Raw genomic sequence first — 20,765 nt, forward strand, 5'->3', positions numbered from 1 at the left:
GACGTCATGGTTTGAAATCATGCATGGCACGGAAGATTCCCCTGCTTAAACCAGCACATGTCCAGGCACGTCTTAAGTTTGCCAATGACCATTTGGATGATCCAGAGGAGTCATGGGAGAAAGTCATGTGGTCAGATGAGACCAAAATATAACTTTTGGGTCATAATTCCACTAAACGTGTTTGGAGGAAGAAGAATGATGAGTACCATCCCAAAAACACCATAGCTATTGTGACGCATGGGGGTGGTAGCATCATGCTTTGGGGGTGTTTTTCTGCACATGGGACGGGGCGACTGCACTGTATTAAGGAGAGGATAACTGAGGCCATGTATTGCGAGATTTTGGGGAACAACCTCCTTCCCTCAGTTAGAGCATTGAAGATGGGTCGAGGCTGGGTCTTTCAACATGTCAATGACCCGAAGCACACAGCCAGGATAACCAAGGAGTGGCTCTGTAAGAAGCATATCAAGGTTCTGGCGTGGCCTAGCCAGTCTCCAGACCTAAACCCAATAGAGAATCTTTGGAGGGAGCTCAAACTCTGTGTTTCTCAGCGACAGGCCAGAAACCTGACTGATCTAGAGAAGATCTGTGTGGAAGAGTGAGCCAAAATACCTCCTGCAGTGTGTCCTGTCCTACAGGAAACGTTTGACCTCTGTAATTGCGAACAAAGGCTACTGTACCAAATATTAACATTGACTTTCTCAGGTGTTCAAATACTTATTTGCAGCTGTATCATACAAATAAATAGTTAAAAAATCATACATTGTTATTTCTGGATTTTTTTTTTTTCTGGATTATGTCTCTCACAGTGGACATGCACCTACGATAACAATTTCAGACCCCTCCATGATTTCTAAGTGGAAGAACTTGCAAAATAGCAGGGTGTTCAAATACTTATTTTCCTCACTGTATATATATAAATAAAAATCAATATACAGCTAGAAATCACAGATACACACAGATCCATTGCACAACAGAAATGTTGGTATAGATGGAGGTTACACTATGTGGACAAAGTATTGGGACACCTGTTTTTTTGTCCAGCCATATGTTTTTTTCCCCAAACTGTTACCACAAGGTTGCAGGCACACAATTATAAAGGATGCTTTTAGATATGGCATCATGACATTTTTTACTAGGAGTCCCAAACCTGTTACAGCATGACAATGCTACACAAAGGCAGCTTCACAAAATGGTTTATATGGTTTGAACTGAAAGACTTTGAGTGGCCAACTACAGATCTTTACCCTACTGTACACATTTGGGATGAATTCAAAATGCGGACTATTCCCCACCCTCAGTACCTGGCTTTACTAAGACCCATGTAAAAAAATAAACACCAATTTCTACAACTGCTCAACAAAATCTAGTGGGACGTCTTCCTAGAAAAATGGAGGTTATTATAAAGAGCAAATGGGCACTTAATGTGGAATGGGATGTTCAAAAAGCACATAAAAATCTACAGAGCGTAAGTGTCTAAATGAATGTGTAATATGGTCTATTTATCAGCCGATCTCAAGTGGTGTGCCCAGCCCACGATCTATTAAGCATTTTTTATTTTATTATTATTATTACTATTAGTAGTATTAATTGCACACCACTTAAAAACTTCAGCCTCAGGTAAACAATGAGTACATTAAAAGACACAGTTAATTACATGCTCATCTACAAGTTGAATAGAATTTTGAAGCTTGCTATTAATATAGATATATACATGCAGCTCTCACAAAAGGTTTGCTGTTTGTGTACAATTTTATTTTGCAGTTTTAATAAAGAGATGGCTTGGAAATATGCATATATGAGCATGACAGCTAATATACAGGACATAATATATGAATATAATATCTAACACATTACCCAGTGTTATAAAAGCTGTAGCTCTTGTATTACCGACCTAAATTAGTTTGAATATCTATATATTTACAAAAAAATGTTAATGTGCAGTATTGTGTATTTCCCAATGTCTTTAGTTAAATACAATCAGAAAATACAGTAAGTCTGTATGCAGTATTAAAGTACTATTTTGTTATATTGGTAACTACATTGGTTTATGGATGTGGTGGATGGAAGACATGCAGGTAGTTTTGAAAGAGATTTAGAGAGATGTAGAGGACAGGATACTTTAAAGACGTATGATCCGCAGTGGCAACCCCTAATGGGAGTCACCATATTAGTCTCTGTGCATTGCCATATTAAAGACATTTAAATTTATCTGCATACCTTACCTGCAAATAACTACATTTATTATGAATATACATTTCTTTTAAATAGGAGCCCTGCATTCTGTGAAGCTTCAAATCCTTCAGCTTATTGTGGCTAGCTATATGGATGTTTCTCTCCTTTCTAAGCATGGACACTTCCTCCCTGATTCTCTGAGACATACTGTTAGTAGAAATGTCATGTTCTTTTAAATCATCATGACTGTAAATAAGTGAAACAGACCACACTTACAGATTTGGACCTTGGTGTGATTATTGACTCGAGTCTTTCCTTTGAGGCTCACGTGAATAATATTACCAGGATCGCCTTCTTTCACCTTAGAAATATTGCTAAAATTAGAAATATGATGTCGTTACAGGATGCAGAAAAACTAGTTCATGCTTTTGTTACTTCTAGATTAGACTACTGTAAGGCTTTACTGTCTGGGTGTGCGAGTAAGTGCATAAATAAGCTTCAGTTAGTTCAGAATGCAGCAGCAAGAGTCCTCACTAGATCTAGGAAATATGACCACATCACCCCTGTATTAATCAGTCTACACTGGCTCCCAATCAAATCTCGCATTGATTATAAAATTCTACTACTGACATATAAAGCACTTAATGGTCTCGCACCACCGTATCTGAGTGAACTTCTGTACCAGTATGATCCTCCACGCCTACTTAGATCAAAAGGTGCAGGCTATCTGTTGGTTCCTCCAATAATGAAGATTACAGCAGGGGGCAGATCTTTCTCTTATAAAGCCCCGCAGTTATGGAACAGCCTTCCTATCAGTGTTCGGGACTCAGACACAGTCTCAGTGTTCAAGTCGAGGTTGAAAACATATTTATTCAGTCAAGCCTTTAATCAGTAGATTTTTTCTCAGGTAAAGGCTCAGATCTGGAGGGAACATTGATATAGAGTGTTTGGTGAAGTGGGATATTTGTACGCTGTCGTCCCCTCACATTCACGTGTTCCCTCAGGTTTGTTGATGGTGGTATGGTGGGCCGTCTCTTATCCCAGAGATCCCTCATGTCTGTGTTGCCTTCTGGTTCTCCCTTTTAGTTATGCTGCCATAGCGAGTCTTGCCGGAGTCCAAACTGCACAGTGACTTTAACTCTCATGCAACAATAGGTACACTTAATAATCCATATCCTTCTCTTCCTGTCACCCTCTTCTCTCTCTCTCTCTCTCTCTCTCTCTCTCTCTCTCTCTCTCTGTCGAGTTAAACATGCTCCTGAGGCTCCAGTGACCACTGTTCCTGCCCCTCTCCCCCCCCCGTGGATCTTCCCACTTCATCAGGCCTGCCTGGATTGGACTGTAGTTGATGTCAACAGTCTCCTACACTGACTCAGAAATACACTTCGCTTTTGATCATCATCACTGCACCCCGCAACATTGTATACCCGCCACAAATGGACATTCGGTGTAACCCAGATGAGGATGGGTTCCCTCTTGAGTCTGGTTCCTCTCAAGGTTTCTTCCTTATGCCATTTTGGGGAGTTTTTCCTTGCCACAGTCGCCAGTCGCCACCGGCTTGCTCATCAGGGACAAACTTACTCATAAAGAACATATTCATTTTTAATCACCGCATTATCTGTGTAAAGCTGCTTTGAGACAATGTTCATTGTTAAAAGCGCTATACAAATAAAAATGAATTGAATTGAATTGAATTTGGCAGCAAACCACAAGCCTTGGTGACACAGTCTAAAGATACTAAAATACAAAATATACCTTTATGGGCTATTTGTCTCCATCTTTCTGCAGCACTTTAAATCTGCAGCATCAGATCTGAAAATACAGTACTGTATCTAAAAAAAAAAACGAAGTGTTCCTGATCTCTGCCCTGGTGACGTATTTGCCAATGATCTAATTAAATAAACTTATATACTGTAGCTCCATTTGTTAAACATGATGTTAAAAGTAAGCTCTAGCTTTCTTCAAAGTTCAGAACTTCCAATTATTTCATTACTAATTTCAGCTACTAATGACACATTAGAGGAACTTTTGCATTTCTTCATTATAAATGTACATTGAATCTTAAATTAGTTTTGAACTTAACTGAATTTCTTTTGGGTTTACTCGTTCACATGTTAAAATGAACAATATTGACTGCCTTTTAAATGTCGTAAAAAGGAGAACAACAAACATACATTGGATAAAGTCACAGTTTCTTTTAATCATAAAATTTATATTGATTTAAAAACTACAGCACACAGAGATATTCAATTCTGTAACCTGTTCCAACTATTTTAAGATGAATTTATATATGAATAACAGATATATCAAACTCCAACTGGACCGACTTTTAGCCTCTCACAGTTTAATGAACGCAAATGTGATGACAATCTATAATCACAAGTCATGACAGTATTACACTATGGTACAGTATTATTGCTGGAAGCAAATAGTGTTCTAGTAGTAAAAAGTAGTATGTAGTAGTAAAAGCAGTATTTTGTTTTACTTGGTGTCCAGGTAAAAGCTTTCCATATCAATTCAAGAAAAGAAGCATTTAAGATAAATGTTAAAAGTTAACTATGTTTCTACTACTAAAATGTTTGCCAAAAGTACATTTTAACATTCTAATAATGAAAGAATATATTCAGTGAAAAGAAATATTCACAAATGCAGTGTAACTTTAGCAAAATGTTCTGAATGAACAGGAAAAACTAATCTAGAACTCCTGGCTGATTGGTTTAATCTTTAAGTTGAGTCAAGGCACAAATGTGGTGGTTTAACTGTTTAAAAGAAAAGAAGCATTAAAAAAATCGAGCTTTGCATTTGTTATAAAATGTCCAATATTGTTATATTTTGATATGACACTAATTTCATAATACACAGGTAAAAGAATTTAACTACTCTTCATACCAGTAACAAAATAACTTTTTAAAAAACTAATTCTTTTTAAAAACTGAGTATCAACTAGATGCAATAGTTTTAAGTGCCCATTAGTGCAGATCATCTAAAGATATTAAAGATATACAGCACATCCAGAAATGTAACATATATACATCACATCCTTGTTTTCAGGTAAATAAATAGTTATTTTCTGTAGCTGCAGATATTCACCTAATAACCTCAGATTAAGGAATGCATTGAAGCAGCACAAATTCAGTCTCTGGTCCCTTGTTCATTAATCAGACAGTCCTTCCATCAAACCTGTAGGAAAATCAAACAGAAAAAAATAAAAAGATTTGGAATTATTTATTGGTGAGATCATCTAAAAGCAAATAAAAAGGTCAGAGAAATAGTAACTTATTACAATAGCAACTATTTATGCCTTTTAAATCCCAGCTACTCAGTTATTCCTTCTAAAGCATATACTGCAGCAGCTATAAGTTATTTAATAACAACAGTGACTTTACTACGAGACACATTACACTAATTAATGGCTGAACTACGGACAGGAGCACACATTAAGGAACAGACCAATGGCAGGTCAGGGGGAGACAGGAGACATTATTATTATTTTTTATACTTTATACTTTTTATTCATCTACTTTATTATCACACTTTATTTCTTTTTCATGTTTAAATGTTGGACAGTCGTATAAAAACATTGCACGGCATGTTGTACTCTGTATGTATGTGTATGTGACTAATAAAATTTTAATTTTAATTTGAAACCAAAGAAATCACATATCAGAATGAAGGTCCATGCAGCGTTCTCTGCAGTGGGACAAGAGCTGAGCAATGATCATTTATGAACAGTAGTTAATGGTAATGTTATGAGTAATATAATCAGTTATATAAAGCTTTTATTTATGAAGATCATTAAAAAATTATAAACCCTTAACTACACTTTTAGAAAAAACTTTTTTTTACTATAATGTAAATGTCCCGTCTTTACAGCACAATAGCAAAGACTTACTGTGTTGACTCTCTACACTAACAGAGTGCATTGAGCTGAAGGAACAGTTCTGTTTGGGCCGAGCTCCAAGCTCACGCTGCTCTTTCACTTCTTTTGGGTTCGAGTTTTCATCAGTAGCTTTAGCGATAACCTGATCCTGTGCTTTCTCTTCCTCTGTCATGGGTATGAAGTGCCCTCCTTGCTCAGCTACCATTTTCTCCACCTTCTCAATCAGCTGAGGGACCTGAGTATTGTCTCCAAAGGCATCGTTGTTGACAACATGGTATCTCATCTTGCACTTGTCCAGCACCCACTGTAGTGCACTTCCTTGGCGCCGGATGTATCTATCAATTGGCATGTTCTTCAGCGCCTCAGCCCATGTAAAGACCACGATGGTGTGCCTCCACACAGCCTCACCGAACAACACCAGGTTCTCCTCGATTCTCTCCCTGTCTGTTTCTGTGAACATGCCTACAGGCACAACGAGCAGGAAAGCATGCGGCCCCGGTGGGCACATGCCCACGCTGCGAGCCATCTCTTGTTGATAAGCAGGTGGAGTGGTCTGAGCTGAAAACCAGCCTGGTGTGTCCACCAGAGTCAGCTTGCGGCCATAGCGCTCTACATCACGCTTCACAGAGATTTCAGCTGCTCGTTCCAGCCGGAACTCTTCACGCCCAATGATAGTGTTTCCAGTGAGGCTTTTCCCAGGCCACCGCCAACCCAGAAGGATGAGGCGCAGCTCAGAAAGGCAATTGGAAGCAGCAATTCTTTTCTCCTCTTCACAGCCAAAATGATCATTTCCTGTAAAAAAAAAATAAAATGTATTTGTCAAACTGGACATATATTTTATCCATTCAGTTCCTTTTAAAAATTGAATAGTATTAAACAAAAGGTGATGAGCCATTTTTGGTAAAAAATATCCGATATCTGATCTGATCAGAGACCCTGATGAAGACCTCTACATGAGTAACATACAGTGAACAGAAAATGTCTCTGTCTCTGACTTCTAGTAGGAGGCACAGAGTAGGTATGTCTAATAAGTGCCTAGTAAATAAACGCAGCACATACACAACTCTTTCATTATCATGTGAGAGCCACTGCTGAGCTAAGAACAATCCACCATATGTATTTACAGTGCTAATCATGATGTATAAGCAAATAGCTATAAATCAGTTTATTTTTTTTATGTATAATACTGTCCATATCTTCATTTTGTTAACTACTTTAACTTCCTAATGCCTGTGGTTTTCATTTACATTGTCTTACAATCACCATCTAAACTATATATCATATTACAGCAACATCCTTCTCTCTGAACAGATGTCGCAATTGTCCTGAAAACACTTGTGTAATCGGCTACTCCTAGCAGTTCTCGTAAATCTACTGTACATCACAGCTTTCAGCAGTTGCTGACTACTGAGTATTAAAGCAAAATAGTCCGGGTCAGTTTATGCCTCATATTCTCAGAGATTACACTAGATTTAAGAGGGTCCTACAAAAACTTGGGTCAGGAGAGAAATGACCTTTGATTTGATGAATCCTGTCAGCGTTAAACAAGAAAAAAGGGTTGTGATACAGGATAATATAGAACAATTCTTTCATTTCAAGTGAACTGATGTTGCTTTTCAAAGCCACACATTTGTTTTACTTCAGTGATTTGTGTTGAAAATGTACCATGATTGTTCGAAAAAACTACATTTAATGCACATTTTCAAACCTTTAAAGCTCTACTCGGTAATCCTCCAGCAGTTCCACTGATAGTTTATTATTTATCTAGTTTGCAAGAGTTCCTGTGCTTCAGTACTCCGAGTCTTGATTTTATATATACCACAGCACCCATAAATAAAAATACATATTTTTTTACATACTGATAAACTTCTGACGTCTTCAATGCTTAGAGGTGACAGTTAAAAGTCGTCAAAAGATCCATTCCTTAGCCAGGGTATGATCTGGAGATAGAGGCCCATCTCTTCTATCTCTTTTCCTATTTCTTATATCATCAGAGCACTTTGTCCTAAGTGAGCTATCAGATAAAGAAGCGAGTCTGAATCACCAATCGCCAGCTACAATGCATCCTACTGTTTCTCTATACTACCCTATGGAAAAGTCATCCTTATACAGAATGAAAAGTTTAAGCATGGGAATACTTTGTTACATCTATACAAGGTCATTCAAAGGAACTGCTACAATATTTCCATTATTTTTACCAGCAGGATGATTGTAAATGGTTGATTAAGATACGTCACCTGCTACCAAAAAAGACAGTGGGTATAGTATTATTTGTTTGTCAATTTTACTTCTTTATTCAACATTTAGAACTAATAAAAAAAAAATAATAAAATAAACAAAACATTAAAGATACACTACAGAAGCTGCTACAGGATCAGACGTCATTTCCTATCAGCTACAAGGAAACTGTGAATGAATTAAGTTGTTGATGATGACGAGCAAAAACATTCTTAATAAAGGTAAACCAAATGGATGTGAAACATAAAGAATAGATCTTATTTAAGATTATTATTATTATTTTTTTATATAATTTAAGATGTTATTTTACTAAGCCAGAAGTGCTTTCTATTACATAGAAACGTGGAAGTGATCTGGCTGATGGTGAATATTTAATGAGCTTTAGTTACATCTACTCGCAGGAGGGAGGAAATATATCAGATAACCGACTTACTGGCATTTCTTATTCTGTATTATTTAATCAATTGTAATAAAACTAAGTTTGTTTTGTTCGCCAGTTGTAAAAGAGTCAGCTGAAAGTGAAATGTGTCAGTTTCGGTGTCAAACTCAGCCAGCGAAGTGTCCAGAGTAATAGATTTAACACCTAAATTAAAGAATAAGGATAATAAAACAAGTATCCTCAGCACTTACCTGATAATTGTGTTGATCTGTTAGACTCCGTCATTATATAAATTCTTGAACGTTTTCTTTTTGTTTCTTTAGTCTGAACTGAGGGATTTCCTGGTTGATGGTTACCAAAAGCGTGTCAGCGTGTGGGCGTGGCTTCTTTCTTGACCACTCCCACATACTGCAGACAGACCGGCATGTGATGGGCGTGTGATGTCACGCAGACCGCGCAGCTCGAGCCCGGCCACGTCATCCGCGTCCTGGATTGCGCCACGCATGCGCATATTTATTATTTATTTATTTAATTAAGTGTCTACGTGCCAGGGCTGAGCAGAGCATTACTACTAGTGATGGGAAGATCGGATCATTTTACTGACTTGTTCTTTGAATCTCGTTTATCCAAAATGAACGAATCTTTTGAGTCATTTGGTTCACTTCGTTTGTTTGATCAGAAATAAAATAAAATGTTACATTTTCAATAGCAGATTTCCCAGCACGTCTACATACACAAACCTTTAATATATTTTTAATAATTTTATATGTATTCAAAACAAAAAAAGCGAAGTTTGCACTTTCCTTTTGATGGTTTCTTTTTCAAGGAGGAAATGTACATGTACTTTACTGTAAACTCAATAAAAATTTGGAATTACTTGTCATAAATGTTTTATTAACTACTTTACATGAATAATACAATAAAAAATTTTTTTTAAACAATTTTATGTAGTTTATTAGTACAAACTTTTGAAATGTTACTCCAAACTTTCAAACCACTCGTGGCTTCTCGCAAATGATCCCAATTTGACAAAAGATGTAGAAACTAGTTTGTTATGTAAATAGTACATATCAAACAAAATGACGGAAGCAAATTATTTTTACAATGGTGCCAGAGCTGAGCTGTGCATCACAGTCTATTTTGTTGCATTTAAGTATAGCAACTCTATTAGTAATAGCCTCAATGGGTTACTAGTACTCAAGGCAGGCCGCATTAACCCGCAGGTTCCCAGAGCGGATGCTTCAGGGCCTGGAAGTGTACAAAAATAGATGGATTTTTACCTTTAACTTGTATGTATTAATATTTTCTAATTCAATATGTCTCTGAGTTGTGTTTAAAAAACCTGTGCAGTGCCAATTACAAAGATTGGAAGTAAGTGATGGGTGGATGCGCACACCGTAATAAGGTGAAAATCACCCAACAGGCCTGCATGTGTGTCGTTTCACTGTTCAATGATAATGAATAAAGTTTACATATTTTATTAGCCTCACCTTGGAGTAACCCTGGAAGTAAAGAAAAGGTCATGCAAGGAACAATCTATAACAATGTCAACTATTCGAAAATAATTCTGAGTCTGTGGTTATTAATATTCCCAGGGCCCAGGGAGGTCTTAATGTGACCCTGACTCAGGGCTATGATGCATTTCCATTTCCATTGGATTGTTTTAGGCAGCAATGTTGGGGCAGTAATCACATAAACATTCAGGGGGACATGACCTCCCAAAAATCTGATATTGCTAAATTGTCCACACAATATTTAATCATTTTATTCTACTCTGCTGCACAGCATTATACACTGACATGTACATTGTTAGAATGACAGGCAACATTTTTAGGATGGTTTGCCTTGGTGGTCTAGCAGCACTCTGAACCATAGATCAAACATGGCAGGCTTTACTGTTTACAGAAGCTGAACATGACAATGTTTCACTGACACAAAAGTGCTGCCATAAACTATAGCTAAAGTTTTATTTTCAGGACAATTGCAACATCTGTTCAGAGAGAAGGATGTTGCTGTAATATGATATATAGTTAGATGGTGATTGTAAAACAAAGTAAATGAAAACCACAGTTAGGAAGTTAAAGTAGTTACAAAAATGAAGGTATAGACAGTATTATACATAAAAAAAATAAACTGATTTATAAAGTTATAAATATTTGACAAATGTTTCATTAAAGAAACATTAAACAATTAACATTATTAATCAGAACTGCAAGCACTTACATGATCAATGTATTGTAATGAGTTATTCTCAATGTGACGAGACAAAAAGCAATAAAAGGTTTTCAGCATATTAGAATTTGATTATTTTCATTTGATTAAGAATAAACGTGGACATATTGTGAATTGAGTAGTTACATGTATTTCCTATTTAAATAAAAACAACTTTTTTAAGACTGTGATTCATAAAAAGTGATAGAATTTAATTATCAGAGATGAAAACATAATAAAAATCTAGCAATTTCAAGAAATAGGAAACACTAATAAATATTTCTAAAGTTTTTATCTAATATCGTTTAAAAAAACGTATTCTATTATTTTTTATGAGAGAAAACAATTTTATTCTTTTTTAATGTAATTCTTTTTGAGACCCAGGATTTGAATCTGCAGTCCATTTTGTTAGGTATGAATTCAGGATCATATGCACACCATTGAAATATTTGTAGTTTATGGCTCAGTCTATATTCTTCTCTCATCATATTCCAGTTTTTCAATTGCGCTTTAAACCACGGAGTTTGCACCTTATCTATAAATCGTCTCAAGTTGTTATGTGCTAATACTGCTTGAATGAGTGACGTCATTCATTACTGAGAGTTTAATCATCTTTCTACCTTGTATGATGGATTATATATGTTAGCCGCATAATTTTAGTTTTGATCAGCCAATAATCCTGCACACCTGTACAGTGGAAATTATAATAAACAAGAAAAAAAAGCTGCATTTAAAAAATATATATTTTTTAAAATAAATGCAGAGTTTTTGGGGATCACCTCTAAGCAATGCAATCAACATTCTCTTACAGCTGGACCACTTCTCAGACAAGCCAATCCACATCTAGCCAAAGGAGGAGTGAAGCGGCAAAATATCCAGCATGTCCTGGTGATAAAAGATTTGGTTAGTAGATACTGATGAAATATCTTTTTGCTGCATTGGGGTGGTTATTGTAAGGTTTTCTTGTCCATAGCTGCTCATTTTTTTAAAGAAGTGAATGATCTGCTTATATAATGCTCTATTCCAGAGTACTTTATAGATTTTGCACACAGGACACCAATCTATGACAGTATGAACCCTGCAATGTAAGCACCACCTTGTTGGGGGCATATAAAGGAAGGATACATTAACAGTTACAACCCTTTGGTCTCTAGGCAACCTGTTCTCCTACTTGATCACTCACATATTGCCAAATTCTGTCTTGATTTATTACTCCTGTTTTAGTGTGAAGACCTTCCAACACCAGAAAGAAGCAGATCTTAAGAAGCATTGTTATTTATCTCAGTAAAGACATAGACTCTTCCTACAAGAAATATCTGGTAAGTTTATAACAACTGTACAGTGAATTCAGACAGTATTCAGACCCCTTTCACTATTTTCAATGTTGTTATGTTGCAGCGTAATAATACAATCATACAAATGAATTTTTTCTCATTAAACTATATTCAGTATCCCATAATGACAGATTGTTTTCATTAAGAAATGCCTGTACATTTATTAAATCTTTCATTTATTTCTTTCCAGTTATGGAAGAAATAAATCTGAATATAATTCAGTGCATACAGAAAGATTGAGGAGTGCATATAAATGGTTGAAAAAAATTACATAAAAAATAAATGTTTGCAAATGTATTTGTCATGGTACAGACATGTCATGCTTCAAATATATTTAATATTATAATAATCATATTATTATTATTATATATTTTAGTATAAATAATAAATATATAAAATATTTAATATTATTATTATTAGATAAGTAATACATTTGTGAAGCTTTACTTGCATGTATAGGTTTTTTGCATTCATATACAATAATAAAACTAATAAAAAATAAAAATGTGCTTTTAAATTATTTATGTATTTGTAAATCACAAAATCACACATCGCAATCCATCTGTGCATGTTCATTTATATTGAGAAGCATCAGTTTTTTATTTTTATTTTAAAGTTTTCTCTTTATAGTGTTAAGTATTTTAATGAACATGAAAGTTCTTTATGTGTGTGTTTAGGTTTTTGCCACTGAGGAGGCAGAGATGTAGACCACATCATTATGGGCTTCATCATATGCTAGTTAGGCTCATTTATGCTCTTGATCTAAGCTATCCAGAAAAACCTTAAGTACACTTTTAAGCTTCTTCAGAAGATCATAGTACATTTGGATGGGCACAAGCTGAACACAAAAATCAAGTTGTTTGCATAAGATGTGAACACCAGGTAACTGTTAGCACAGGAAAAGGGTTGTAAAAAAATAGGTTTGCTGAAGTTTGTATCACTTTTCAATAAAATGCACCTCAATCAGGTTTTGTCTCAGGTTTGTATTAATGGGGAAACAAATATGAAAAAATAAAATGTACTAATTTAACTTCCAATAAATTTAATTAAGTTGGACAAATGTAAATCAGTTTAATTATTGATATTTATTTATTTATTGATAGATTTTGTTGTTTTAGCTGTATTTGTTCAAATTGATATAGACTAACCCAATTAAATTTTATTCCATGGATGTACTTTGTTTGGGTTGGGGCTACAAATGATTTTTTTTTGGATAAAAATCCTGCCCATAATTAAATTAAGTTCATCCAATGAGTATTTTTTTTTTTTTTTTAGTGCAGCTATATACAGTAAATATGATAAATTGCAGATGAGGTGTAGCATTCGGTTTCTCTTTAAATTGAGAACAGGGCTTTCTTAGGTCATGTACATGCGTCCGCTGTTCAGGACTCTGCATCTCCCCACGGTCTGCCAAGTAGATAGAAACGCAATCTCTTCCTGATCCAAAGCAGCAGTCTGCTTTTCTTTTTTCTATATATGTCTTATCATCAATCACTTGATTGGCTTCTGCATATTCCTTGCATTTCTTTAAGATTTTTAGGAGGAAAGTCATGATCAACATAGAAGCATGTCTCATTGCCAAACATTTTTTCTTCTGCTAGGCTTTGAGAAACACCTCATCTTTCAGCAACTTGCAAACGTAACTATTATAGATCGTGGCCTTGTTTACGAAGTGTTGGTCTATAGTGTTTATGCTTGGAGTGCTCGCTCAATCCTGAGTTGAGGGCAAGTCCAAAGCGCTTTTCAACCATTTTTTTTTCAGGAAGCCAATCATATCCATACCTTCTTTATCTTTGGGTATTCTGTAAATCTGTAAATTGTCTCTGCACACACAGCTTTCCTGGTCGATCAGCTTAGATTCTAAATTAGCCTGGCAGTGTATTAGGCACTTAATTAGCGTTGATGTTGCTTGAAGCACAGTCTCAGTTTCCTCAATCCTCATATCTGCCTCCACCAGTTTGTCATTTGTTTGACTTATTGTCCTTTCTGAACTACTGGAGTTTAAGAATAAATTGCAAGCTTACATCCGAACCATCTTCCCCATGTGGCGATCTGCATCTGCTTTGTTGCCCCTTTACAATTTTATACATTTTGTAGGCTCTTTTTATGTTCTACAATTATAAAAAAAAAAAATTGAGAAACATCCTATTTCTGTTCAGGCCCTTTGTGCACTTCAAGGACAATCCTACTGACCAAAGCTTTTTATTTTATACCATTGAAATACTCCACACAAATACAAAGCTCATTACATTCTCTTGCTCTTTGAAACCTTGTGTTACTTTATTACTCATGATTTCATTACTACATTTTAATCATATACGTTTTTTTCACATGGAATTGTAAATTTTAATATTTCAGTATGTCTTTATAACTGGACGAGTATAAAGGCATACCAAAATAAAACATTATATTTACATTTAATGTGAATATAAACTGCAGCCCATCACCAAATCCTCCAGTAAACATTTTGGTTTTTCAGAGGTGCCCTGGAAACCTCTATATCCCTTCATTCACATGCTATTTACAAGCAACGCTCTACAATCCTTCATTCAGCCGATACTCTATTTTAAAATACAATATTTGTGTTTATAACAGTTTGTGTTGTGTGGAATTTGGAATTTCATTCTTTTGTCTAAACCCCCAGCCTTTTTTTCTTTGTGTATAGTATGTGTGTGTTTTTGGGATGACTAAGAAGCCCATGCTGCTAACATCTTCATGTCATCTTCATCCTCCACTCTTTTCTTAGTTGCTGTTAAATAAAAACAAAACATAAATGACAAATGCTCTCAGTAATGCTTTTAGTATTCTTGTGTCTCAGTATAGAGGGGTAAAGAACAGAGATTCCTACTTGTTTGATGACTGGGTCTCGTGCTGGGGAGTTTGGAAGTTGGTACACTGGGCAGCCTGCCCATATTTTTCATACTTTCCTCAAGATCTTCCTGCTCCAGCTCTTCGAGCTCAGCTAACAGCTCATCCTAAAAGATAGACAAACACGAGAAATGGAAAAGCAGAAATAAGTCAAACCAGTGCACAGATTTAGAGAATAAATACACAGTTCTATCTTTCTACTTCCAAAAATCTTAACTATCATGTATTAATAAACTATTAAGTCAGGAAACCCCTGAAATGAGAAAAACATGATGGTGGCACCTCGTCAAACTCGTCGCCAAAAGGCTGTGAAATAGCTCCGCTGATCTCCTGAGCTATTTGCTGCTGCTCGGTGATGTCATCCATCAGAGAGTCGATATTATCCATGTCACTGAAAAACATAGAAAAGGCTCAAGGTGAATAATCTTAATTGTGCCATACAATGAAGTGCCATACATTACAATTATGCAGCAATTTGCTAATCCTGTCTTTTGTGATCCCAAACTAAACAAAATAAAAAATAAAAAATATTTTTTATTTTTTTTATGCTGTAAGGTATAGTTTAGATCTATGTATCTCCTGACATCACTGCAAATCAATATAAAGTTGTTTGGAAACATCTCTTTATCCTACAGCGAAACATTTCTATCCTGATGGGAGTGAGTTCTATCAGAATACCTCAACCCTATAAGGCTCAGTGAATACTTTGATTAGAATAATAAATCATGAAATCATGTGCTATAGACTCCACAGTAAACCATCAGCAGGATATTATGAAATGATAGATGAGCTCTCTCTACAATTATAATCAACAGAACACCAACTGAAAGAATTTTTCTCGAAGAAAAAAATTTTCATCACTCCAGAAAACTGTAAAATGTGCAAATGGGCATTGATTGATTTCTCACCTGTTTCTTTTTGAAATATAGAATGTGACATTTATAAATGTACAGTGTGATTTGTATACCGTATATATGTAATATGCTGTGTTCTATCACTGTGTTTCAAGGTTTCTTACATCTTTTCATGAACCCCCTTGATAGCTTTGGCAGCCATGCCCATGTTTTTCAGGACCTCCGTGTTTGTGTTGGCATTCTCTAGTGCCTCGCGCTGAAACTCAATGGTGGAAAGCGTACCATCAATCTGGATTAGCTGCTGCTCAAGACGCTTCTTCCTCTTTAGAGCTTGAAGTGCAACTAAGTAATAATAATAAAAATAATAACTGTCATCATCATCATCATCATCATCATCATCATCACTGCATTGCCAAATGGAATGACATTCATTTTACTCTTAAAAGCATTGAGGTCAGTAAATTTAAAAGCAAACTTGTCATGGTCTACTGCCTCACTAAACCCATCCCTCTGACCAGACCTTCGTTAAGGGACTAAACAGATATTTACAACTGAGGGTGGGATGGCATACTGGTGTCATTATTCTAGCATTATTTATAATGAATAAGCATGTCACTTGACACGTAAAAATGTTACTTTCTAAAAAACAAGATGACAATAGAAGACAACTAATAGCCATGTGCTGAATAAACCACAAAAGAGCAGAAGTGGGCAGGTTTCCATATCCAAACAATTAAGTAGGAATTCAGTGGAAAAAGCTTTAAAAGCATTTTTAGTACTTTACTGCATATACACATTAAAATTACAAACAGAATTGAACTGATAATTATTGTCGAATAGGACAAAAACCAGTGTTCAAAGTCTAAATATCTGTACATGCATTTTTGACATATTTAAACACAAAGAGCTATGTTCTGAGCACTAGGTTGCATTAAACACAAGAAATTTGCAATGTGATAACAGATAAAAGCACTTACTCTTCCATATTTTGAAAACCATGGATGGTAATAAAACTGAAGATTTCAAAGCATTAAATCCTTATGCATTAAGCCAGTGCTGAAACCACGCAGTGAGAGTAACACCATGTAAGGTGTGACTATTGGAAAATGAAAAGACTCTAGACCAGCAAGATGTTTTAGGTGCAGTTGAAGGTGTGTGTCCAAGGAGCCACACACAGAACAGAATTGTGACATGGAAGAGCGTCACATTCACACCTATTGTCTAAATACTGCTCAGAACAAAGATTACAATTACACAACTAATGGGCCTAATAAACTTTAATAATAATGTGTGTATGTGTGTGAGTGTGTGTGTGTATATATATATGTGTGTGTGTGTGTATATGTGTGTGTGTATGTATATGTGTGTGTGTATGTATATGTGTGTGTGTGTGTGTGTGTATGTATGTATATATATATATATATATATATATATATATATATATATACACACACACACACACACACACACACACACACACACACACACACATCTCCTACATGACCTTTTTAAATGTAAGAATTATCATCATCAGGTTTTATGGAGCAGGTGCTTTGTGGCCCATCCCTGGCAGTGCAGAAGGACAAACCTATTAAGTATTAAATCGACAAGTTTTCAAGTTTACCTCGTTTGTTTTTTGTGCCGTTTTTTTTTGCGGTCATTAGTTCCTGCTCGATTTTCTTCTCCAGATACTCCTGCTTCTTGGTGAGCATCTCCTCGGTCTCGCGCAGTTTGTGAATGGCCTCCTGCGGAGTCGGGCCTGCGCGCGATCGGTGTTTCCCCTTCGAGCTCGAGCCGGAGCTGGATTTACTCGGTTTACTTCCTGAGGAACTCGAAGCCCCCTTAAACAGCTTTGCAACTTTACTCATAGCGGCTTTTTCTGTCTATCTGCGTAAGGATGTGTTCTATCCGAAATCTTTAAGCCTAGAAACTGTGGTTAAGAGTTGACATTCCTGACCGTCCAGTTTCCAAATTCAACTCCAAACAACGTACACACCTGAGTGACGTAGGCGGGTGAAAAAGAGGCGGGACCAGACTTTGTCCTTTGTTTTCAATCCCAACCCAGAAAATATTGTCAGGTGTCATTACAAATATAATTCATTTATATGCAATGTTTCCAATTCAGGTTTTATTCTGATCGTACAAAGTGGGAAATACTGCTTTTATAAACCATGTTACTGTAGTTTTTGCTGTAAGACATGAATAAAAGAATATTATACTTAGAAATGCAAAAGGAACTTATAAGTACTTACAAGAACACACTTATTAGTAACAAACATACATTATTATTATACGTTATAAGGGCACTAAACTTATACATTCCACCTTCATAACCTTTTCATTTTCGTAAAACTCCTTTGGGATCAATGTTTTCATTCATTCATTCATTTTCTCCCGCTTATCCGTAATTCGGGTCACGGGGGCAGCAGTCTAAGCAGGCCCCCGCCTTCGACTGCTTCCCAATCCTCACAGCACCGCCCCTTACGGTCCCTCCTGCAGGTGGTGAGCCCACGGGAAGGCGGCCCCACGTCACTCCGACGTCACGGACCTTGATAGTTCCCTCGTAAGGGACCCCCGGAGCATAGAGGGTTAAGGGCCTTGCTCAAGGGCCCAAGAGTGGCAGCTTGGCGATACCGGGGTTCGAACCCCCGACCTTCCGATCGGCAACCCAGCGCCCTAACCGCTGGAGCCACCACTCCCCACTCCCTTTGGGATCAATGTCCATTGTTAAATGCAATATACAAATAAAACTGAAATTAATAGAATTGAAGTATTACTTAGGGGCAAATGTCTTTAGCTGAATACAAATTTAGTTTTACTACATTTAGTCAAATGAATACATACAATATTAGAATATGCCAATGAGGATGTTGGAAAAAACTTTTTCAAATCTTGTTATCTAGAATAGAATATCTAGAAGTTAGATATTGATTTGATCGCCACAATACAACAAATAATGACATTTTATCGAATAAAGATAAAAATAAAGGAATAAATCAAAGGTCACAAAATGTCTTTGAGGAGTTCATAAATGTATAATGCATATTACTAATATATTCAAATTCACCCTTTACAATAAACAAACCTCCTTTAAGTACGAGTATAGTGCTGTGCCTAAAAAGAGATTAAATCAGTCCATGGGTGTAGATGAGTTCTTTCTCCCTCACTGCTGCCACAGCAACAACAATATCATCATTAATTATGGTATTCAGGTTATATCTAATGGTGTGTCTAGGTTGTTAGACGACGTGATCTTTTAATCTTTTGCAGGATCTGGTTTGTGATGAAGTGCAAAATGGTTGTTTACATAATGACATGTTTTGCAGTTTTTGATTTTGGTTACGGATAAGTGGATGAAATACAGTACTCACAACACTGAACTGACTTCAAGTAAATCGACAACAGCTTTTTATTCAGATTTTATTTTATTTTTCTCATATTCTGTGTTTATACCTCTTAATGTTATCTCAACTCTCTGATCTTATCTTTGGCAGAGGTGGGAAGTAATGAAGTACAAATAATGTGTTACTGTACTTAAGTAGTTCTCCCACATTACAGACGTAGACTAGTTTATGAAGCTCACAACGAGCAGGCAGAAGGCAACAAGACGTCTGGGGTTAATATGGATGAGACAGAGGGAGTCAGTGATGTAAACATGAATGAGAACAGAGATATTTCTGATCACCTGATCATCATCATCATCATCTTTTCTTTGCTTGTGTTCTATATGTTTAATATTCAGCCTGGATACATTCATTAGTAAATAGAACATTTGACATTCGTTTTGTATTAATATATATAGTATATAGCAAGCATTTCACTGCATGTCGTACCCTATATGTATGTGTATGTGACAAATAAAATTGTATTTTGATTATTTTTATATTAGAGCTGTCAAAATTGAAACTCAAATACATTTTAACGACACCAAGAGGCGAAAATAAATCCTTCAGCGCAACATAGATTTCTTCACGACGTCCTCTTGAGTAAGAGCAATACATCATTCGATTCTGCAGAGGGTCTACTTTTATTTGAATACACTCATAATAACAACAAAACGTTGTGCTTTTCTAAAATAAAAAAAGCACACAGGGGGCGCTCTCTGCCGTCTCTGTCACCTCCCTTCACAAACAAATAAAACAGCCTGAACGTTATGAAAGTTAGTAGAGGTACAGTTTCTCCTGTATAACCTTATTAACCGTCCGTGTGGAAACATAGCAAAAGTTCCGTTTGGTGTCCTTATGATTTAGGTAATTTAATCCATCATAATTACTTTAAAGTACAAAAATAATTTTGTCATAATGCTCTTTGTTGATTATGGTTTCACTAATAATAAACATACATTTGCATAAAGCATCCATATTTTTCCTTGTCCATGTTGCTTAGAGTATTAAAAACATAACGTGTTAATATATGGTACATGTAGAACAGATAGAAATGTGTGATTAAGTTGCGATAGAATTTTTTATTAATTGACAGCCCTTATATTAATACAAAGTGATGTCCAGTTATCAGCGTGACAATAAACAGGTAGTAGTAAAGGCTACTTTTTACTTGAGTGCATGTCAGAGCCCAAACTTCTTTACTTTAACTTGAGAAAAAAAGGATAGTCAGTACTTCAACTTCTACCAGAGTATTTTAAAACACGAGTATCTGTACTTCTACTTAAGTGAAGGATGTGTTTACTTTTGCCACCTCTGAACTTTGGTCAATGCATGCCATGGACAATCAACAGATTTTTCTTTCCAGACTGCTATTCTAACCCACTCGTGTTGATTTCTCCTTTACAACATCAGGAGAATTCATTCATTTCTCAAGACTGGTCT

At 35.9% G+C, this 20,765-nt stretch overlaps 2 protein-coding genes and 1 long non-coding RNA gene across 3 annotated transcripts; all 3 read right to left on the bottom strand.

Annotated features, from left to right (window-relative positions):
• Positions 1 to 1,566: 1,566 nt before the first annotated feature.
• LOC310720098 lies at positions 1,567 to 4,007 on the bottom strand. The gene is made up of 3 exons (XR_014531658.1): positions 3,931 to 4,007; positions 2,226 to 2,421; positions 1,567 to 2,152 (listed from the first exon to the last, which is right to left on the bottom strand). It is a non-coding gene; the product is annotated as an uncharacterized lncRNA (long non-coding RNA).
• Positions 4,008 to 4,355: 348 nt separating this feature from the next.
• On the bottom strand, positions 4,356 to 9,083 carry gimap4 (GTPase IMAP family member 4). The gene is made up of 3 exons (XM_083529669.1): positions 8,924 to 9,083; positions 6,068 to 6,847; positions 4,356 to 5,355 (listed from the first exon to the last, which is right to left on the bottom strand). Exons 1-3 carry the CDS (start codon positions 8,955 to 8,957, stop codon positions 5,330 to 5,332), a joined length of 840 nt encoding a protein of 279 aa, XP_083385795.1. The 5' UTR covers positions 8,958 to 9,083; the 3' UTR covers positions 4,356 to 5,329.
• A 5,320-nt stretch (positions 9,084 to 14,403) lies between these two features.
• Positions 14,404 to 17,946, bottom strand: chmp4c (charged multivesicular body protein 4C). Its single transcript, XM_083530141.1, has 5 exons — positions 17,564 to 17,946; positions 16,104 to 16,281; positions 15,368 to 15,476; positions 15,066 to 15,192; positions 14,404 to 14,966 (listed from the first exon to the last, which is right to left on the bottom strand). The coding sequence occupies exons 1-5, from the start codon at positions 17,805 to 17,807 to the stop codon at positions 14,905 to 14,907; spliced, it is 720 nt and encodes a 239-aa protein (XP_083386267.1). The 5' UTR covers positions 17,808 to 17,946; the 3' UTR covers positions 14,404 to 14,904.
• Positions 17,947 to 20,765: the final 2,819 nt, after the last annotated feature.

This window comes from Silurus aristotelis (assembly GCF_946808225.1).
Source record: "Silurus aristotelis genome assembly, chromosome: 25".
Classification (NCBI taxonomy): domain Eukaryota; kingdom Metazoa; phylum Chordata; class Actinopteri; order Siluriformes; family Siluridae; genus Silurus; species Silurus aristotelis.